The sequence below is a fragment of the Vigna unguiculata genome, chromosome 2 (assembly GCF_037176805.1).
Source record: "Vigna unguiculata cultivar grain cowpea cultivar isolate G323 ecotype 2 chromosome 2, ASM3717680v1, whole genome shotgun sequence".
In the NCBI taxonomy this organism is placed as follows: Eukaryota; Viridiplantae; Streptophyta; class Magnoliopsida; order Fabales; family Fabaceae; genus Vigna; species Vigna unguiculata.
In genome coordinates this window covers 26,306,438-26,313,031 of record NC_140793.1, presented here as the reverse complement: position 1 = coordinate 26,313,031, position 6,594 = coordinate 26,306,438, and the positions used below count along the sequence as shown (strand labels likewise).

The window sequence follows — 6,594 nt, the reverse complement described above, 5'->3', positions numbered from 1 at the left end:
AAGACGAGTCAGATTTTTCCTGACCTTGCTGACCTGATTTTATTTTATTTTTTTAAAATTAAAAATAATTAAAAAATTAAATTTTTTATATCATACTTTTATAAAGATTTAAATATACAATATTATTATAATTTAAACATTAACACTAACAAATTAAGTTTTAATTATTAATTATAATAGAATAATTTAACATACAGAAGTAATAACTATTTTAATTTATACAATTAAAAATATTAATTAATTAATTGAAAACTTAAAAAATACTTATACAATTAAATATGATTTAAATATTCTTTTATAAATACATATACAAACAAGTTTTATAAATAATTATTTAAAAAAAGAATAGCAGCTCAACTTAATCTATTTTCAACTGCCCAAAAATGAATCGAGTCAAAACAAATCAAACCGAACCATTTTATCTTATCTAATTATAACTTTCATTTTAACACTGACTATATAACTTATTTTTAAGGATAATTTTATTTTTCATTGGCAAATCACTTTTCGTATTTTTGTTTTGTTGTTGTTCCGTTATTTACATTCATATGTTTAATCTTTAACATTTTATAGAAGAGATTTGCAATTGTATTTGTTAAAAGATATCATGAAGTGTTGATAACTAGTATAAAAATGTGCTAATTGTATTTAAATTTAAATTAAGAAAATGTGTATTAAATAATATGTTATTATCATACGAAAAGGAAATCCTTATCCATTGAATTGAAGTGCGGCAAAATGCTGTAACATGGAAACCGATGTCTACTGTAGCTACTCTACACACAAAACAAAAAACAAATGGATTTATTTATTTATTTTTCATTCTAGAAAAACAAAATAATAATAAAAAAAAAAAATTCTATCCACTGAAGTTGTAGTTGTACAGTGACCCCTGCTATAAAATATTACCTCTTCGCAATCTTCTTCTCCTTCACTCTCAATAACTCACTTTCTCTCTCTCTCTCTGAATTCGTTGCAACGCAAAGCAGCAGCGTCTACACCCTTTCCGTCACTGTGTTTCATATTCTCTCAGATCAATCTCCGCCGTTAACTTGCCGTCAAATTTTCATCGTCACCTTTTCAAGGTCATCATCTTCAGCTTTTCCACTCTCTTTCTTTTCTAGGTCTATAATTTGAATTGATTTTTATTTTATTTTATTTGCTAAATTCTTATTAGTCCCGATCCTTCGCATTTTTACTTTTATTTATTAATAGACTGTTATGCTGTTATTTTATTTTATTTGTTTTGCAATTTCGAGTTGTTGTTAATTATATATTGTAACTTTGATTTTTCAGATTATTGAAGCATGGTAACGTGGTGATTCAATATTAATAGCTTAAACTTGCTTAAGGTGTGTGTCTCCTTTTTTTTAAATCTATTATTACTAGTTTGTGGTTGTTTGATAGAGTGTATTTTCTTTTATTCTGGTTTACTTTTTAATATTTATTTTTGAAGTTTTTTTTTTCTTTTACGGGTTTGAGCTTCTTGGGGTTCACATGAATTTTTCAACGAGTGGTGTTATGTGTGCCTTCCGTGTTTTCCATTTGTCTCTTTGTTTCTATTTCAAGACATGCTATTGTCCCCTACAGCAGAAAGCATTTACCCTTCGGCTAAAAGGAATCTCCACCAATGTATTTTGGTTTAGTTTTTTTGGCCCGATGTGTATTATTATTTGATTGTAGTTATCCAATTTCATCAAGCACAATCATGGCTTCCCGTTGTCGTTGTTTCAAGTTTGGACTAGTTCAAACTTGTTTCCAGTTCATTGAAATCTCAAAATTCAACAGAGTTCAAACTTGTTTCTAATTCATTGAAATCTCAAAATTCAAGAGAGTTCTTCCGTGTTGCTTGTTGCTAACTGTACTGGCTTTGTTGTATGGCTCTGGAGTCAATTTTATGAGAATGGGTGCGTATTCAATTGTGTCTGCAACCTTTGGGGAATATAATTTGTGTGAATTGATTTTATTATTATTATTATTATTGTTATGTACTACCTTTGAATGTATGTCCATGGAAAATGGATCGATTGGGTTCGTCATGATTCGAGGATGTACCTTAAACAGAACAGTTAATTTATTGATAGAATTGAAATTCTTGTTTAAAAAACACCTCCTCTACCCATTCTTGTCGTTGCAGAATTATTGATCTAGAGTCCAACAATTGTTTTCTAAGTTCTAGTGTCAATACCGATGAAGTGCTACAATTATGTTTATATGGATGCGTGGCTTAGATTGAATTTTGTGGAGATAATGTTCCCTTTTGGTAAGTACTAAAGTTGGCATGTTCCTCAATCTGTTGAAAAAATTACATCATGCATGGTTAAGATTTTATTTTTGGACTTGCTTTCCAGGGTTTACAAATATGGCTATTTGTTCATTTGCTTTACTTTTCTTTGGGATTGGGGAGCCTAGGGGTAAATAAATGTTACTCGTACTTAGTTATTGTTAATTGCTAGCGAAATAATTACGTTTTGTTTTCAGCAATTCTAATGATCCTTTTAATGTTGTCCAAAATGATTATCATTAGATGCATTTATTAGAGTTAGCATTCCCATATGGATTATTGTAAAGCATCTTCTGCTGTTTATCAGTCAATAGTCCATAATCCGAACTGCCTTGATCATCAATTCATCATAGTTATGTTGAGAAAATCTTATTTGTTGTTATGTAGGCTGGAAATCTATGTTTTTAAGTTGCAACTTGTTATTGTGAGCATTGTTGAATTGTTTATCAACTATTATTTTGACACAATAGAAAAAAGTTTTGCTAATTGCTATTGTTCAAGTGCCTTTATAAACCGAAGCCACCAAACGTGCCTGGAAAGATTCATAAGGGCCAATAATAGTAGATAATTCTGCACAATTACTGTTAATATTTTGTAGGATACCATTTAGAATATGTGTTTCTTCTTATAATTTATTTATTAACTGACTTTTGTGTGTGAATTCATACTATTCAAGGCATTAAAGAAAAGACCTTGGATCATTCATGGCGTCAGGATCATATGCTAACCTACTAGACTTAGCTGGAGGTTTACTTGATATGCCTCCTACACAAAGAACTATTCCAAGGATTATGACAGTTCCTGGAGTTATTTCTGACCTGGATGCTTCTGGTAGATATGACGGTGATTCCGATGTTAGTTCTTCTGGTTACCGGGAGCGGAAAATCCTTGTGGCCAACATGTTGCCATTGCAGGCTAAGAGAGATACGGACACTGGTAAATGGTGCTTCAGTTTGGATGAGGATTCAATTCTGTTACAATTAAAAGATGGTTTTCCTTCTGATACTGAGGTGATCTATGTGGGATCCCTCAAGGTTGAAATAGAGGCCCATGAGCAGGAAGTAGTTGCTCAGAAACTGCAGGAGGACTTTAACTGCATACCTACCTTTTTACCCCATGATCTCATGAAAAACTTTTATCTTGGCTTTTGCAAACAGCAGCTTTGGCCTCTCTTTCATTACATGCTACCTATGTTCCCTGATCATGGTGAGCGGTTTGACCGCACGCTTTGGAAGGCTTATGTTTCTGCAAACAAAATATTTGCAGACAAGGTTATGGAAATAATCAATCCTGATGATGATTTTGTTTGGGTTCAAGACTATCACTTGATGGTTTTGCCTACATTCCTGAGGAAGCGATATAATCGTGTTAAACTTGGATTCTTTCTTCACAGTCCGTTCCCTTCATCTGAAATTTACCGAACTTTGCCTGTAAGGGATGAAATTCTGAGGGGCTTGTTGAATACTGACTTAATTGGCTTCCACACATTTGATTATGCTCGCCACTTTCTTTCTTGTTGCAAAAGAATGCTAGGTCTTGACTACGAATCTAAACGTGGGCATATAGGACTTGATTACTTTGGGCGTACTGTATTTATCAAAATTTTGCCTGTAGGCATTCATATGGGTAGGCTTGAATCTGTATTAAATCTCCAATCTACATCGGCAAAACTGAAAGAAATTCAGGAAGAGTTTAAGGGTAGGAAGGTGATTCTTGGTGTTGATGACATGGATATCTTTAAAGGCATCAGTCTAAAACTTCTAGCTGTTGAGCAGCTGCTGGAGCAGAATCGAGATTTGAAGGGCAAAGTTGTCCTGATACAAATTGTGAATCCTGCTAGGAGTTCAGGCAAGGGTGTTCTGGAAGCAAAAAGGGAAACATATTTAATTGCCCAGAGGATTAATGATACTTATGGCTCAAATAATTATCAGCCAGTTATTCTCATTGACCGTCCTGTTCCTCGTTTTGAAAAGAGTGCCTATTATGCTGTAGCAGAATGTTGCATTGTTAATGCTGTGAGGGATGGTATGAACTTAGTCCCATACAAGTATATTGTCTGCAGACAAGGAACTGCACAGATGGATAAAGCTTTGAGTAGAAAAAGTGATTCTCCCCGTACGAGCACGATAGTTGTGTCTGAGTTCATAGGTTGTTCTCCTTCTCTAAGTGGAGCAATCAGGGTCAATCCCTGGAACATAGACTCTGTGGCTGATGCTCTGTATTCAGCTATTACTATGCATGATTCAGAGAAGCAATTGAGGCACGAGAAACACTACCGGTACATCAGTTCTCATGATGTGGCGTATTGGGCACGCAGCTTTATGCAGGATTTGGAGAGAGCATGCAAAGATCATTACACCAAAAGGTGCTGGGGAATGGGTTTGGGCCTAGGGTTTAGAGTTGTTTCTCTTTCTCCTGGTTTTAGAAAATTGTCTGTTGATCACATTGTTTCAGCATACAAAAGAACTGATAAACGAGCTATATTTCTTGATTATGATGGTACTATCGTATCAAAATCTTCTATAAACAAGACCCCCAGCCCTGAAGTCATATCCGTGCTAAATGACATGTGTAATGATCCTAAAAATACACTCTTCATTGTGAGTGGAAGGTCAAGAGATTCTTTAAGTAATTGGTTTAGTTCATGCAAAATGATTGGACTTGCTGCCGAACATGGATACTTTTTAAGGTATTTATTTAAGTTCTAGAAATATTTGGTACCATATTTTGAACGCCCCCTCACCTCCCTTCCTTCTTTGGTTCCTCCGAAAACAAAACAAAACAAAAAAGTCTGACTCTTCATTTTGTGGTTGCAGGTGGAACAAAGACTCTGAGTGGGAAACTAGTCACTTGTCTTCTGATCTTGATTGGAAGAAGATTGTGGAACCTGTCATGCAATTGTATACGGAGGCAACTGATGGATCTAATATTGAAACTAAGGAAAGTGCTTTGGTGTGGCATCATCAAGATGCGGACCCTGATTTTGGCTCTTGCCAGGCCAAAGAATTGTTAAATCATCTGGAAAGTGTCCTTGCCAATGAACCTGCAGTTGTCACCCGGGGCCAACATATTGTTGAAGTCAAGCCACAGGTACAGTTCTTGAGTTTTCTATATTACCCCCTGGTTAAGCTTCATTGGATTTATCAAAGTCTTCCTCTATTATCTGCAGGGGTTAAACAAGGGCCTGGTAACTGAAAAGATTCTTTCCACTATGGTTAATGGTGGTAACCCCCCAGATTTTGTTATGTGTGTGGGAGATGACATTTCCGATGAAGACATGTTTGAGAGCATATTAAGGACAGTTTCATGCCCATCATTACCGGTAGTTCCAGAGATCTTTGCCTGCACTGTTGGTCAGAAACCCAGTAAGGCGAAATATTATCTGGATGATTCTGCTGATGTCACGAAGTTGCTTCATGGCCTCGGTGCTTCATCTAAACCAAAGCCCAGGAATCTAGCACAATTCCAAGTTTCCTTTGAAAGCATGGCTTGAGTTATTGGGAGGATTGTTGACATGTGAATCAGGGAATGTTAGGTTATTAGTGTTACCCTTTCATATGGTGGGACCTTGGTGTTGCAGATAGGATTCGTTGCACCTGAACCGGTTTGCGTGGCTTTGGAAGCATTTATAGTGCGGTTCATAAATGAACTGACAATTCTTCTCAGGTACATGGTTACATTAATTGTTGTATTTGCTGGTGCCACCTTTAGCTTTAGTTGTGCTTAGAACTGTAGACCATACACATCTTTGCCCTGTTCAACATGGGGCACCAATAGCTTGTACAGTTACACTATTTTTCTTCACTATACATAATCACCATCTCATCTGATTTCAGATATCTTTCTTCAACTTTAACATTCAAGTAAACTTTAACTCTAAGTCAATCATTCAAAACTCTTTAATTCTAGGTCAATCATACAAAACCAACTTTCAAATTAACCTTTAAACCTTCACTCCAACCTCACTCACAAAGTCAAATACTAAATACTAACTATTGAGCTAAATGGTTTTACACTAAATATTTCCTTGTAATTTCTTCTGATGTAACACCACAATATTCTTTGATTCAATCCACTCAAATTGTTGGATAACATTTTATTTCCTTCCAAATATTTAATTATTAATTTTGTAATTAATAATTTTAGACCTAAAACCCTAAGAATCAAATTGGACATGCTATCAAAGCTTTGGAGTAAAGACATGGCATGTAGAAAAAGCATGAGATACAATCAAAGTTCTGGAGAACATTAGGATATTTTCAGGCTTTACCAACAAATAATATGAACACAATATTGTAAGAAGTATCAAA

At 34.7% G+C, this 6,594-nt stretch overlaps 1 protein-coding gene across 3 annotated transcripts; it reads left to right on the top strand.

The window, feature by feature from the left end:
- The first annotated feature begins 895 nt into the window (after positions 1-895).
- On the top strand, positions 896-6,121 carry LOC114173410 (putative alpha,alpha-trehalose-phosphate synthase [UDP-forming] 9). Of its 3 annotated transcripts, XM_028057786.2 has the most exons (5): positions 896-1,085; positions 1,297-1,352; positions 2,961-4,973; positions 5,101-5,374; positions 5,454-6,121. In XM_028057786.2, exons 3-5 carry the CDS (start codon positions 2,989-2,991, stop codon positions 5,775-5,777), a joined length of 2,583 nt encoding a protein of 860 aa, XP_027913587.1. In that variant the 5' UTR covers positions 896-1,085; positions 1,297-1,352; positions 2,961-2,988; the 3' UTR covers positions 5,778-6,121. The 3 variants fall into 3 exon arrangements, with proteins under 3 accessions (XP_027913587.1, XP_027913589.1, XP_085526059.1); XM_028057788.2 differs by lacking the exon at positions 1,297-1,352 and having other exon boundaries at positions 927-1,085; XM_085669933.1 differs by lacking the exons at positions 896-1,085; positions 1,297-1,352 and adding an exon at positions 1,751-1,907.
- Positions 6,122-6,594: the final 473 nt, after the last annotated feature.

Excerpts from the sequence above, each read along its gene's own strand:
- LOC114173410 (XM_028057786.2), top strand. The coding sequence starts at position 2,989 with ATGGCGTCAGGATCATATGCTAACCTACTAGACTTAGCTGGAGGTTTA. Across the intron at positions 4,974-5,100 it reads GAACATGGATACTTTTTAAG|GTGGAACAAAGACTCTGAGT; the intron begins GTATTTATTTAA and ends TTGTGGTTGCAG. Across the intron at positions 5,375-5,453 it reads TTGTTGAAGTCAAGCCACAG|GGGTTAAACAAGGGCCTGGT; the intron begins GTACAGTTCTTG and ends TATTATCTGCAG.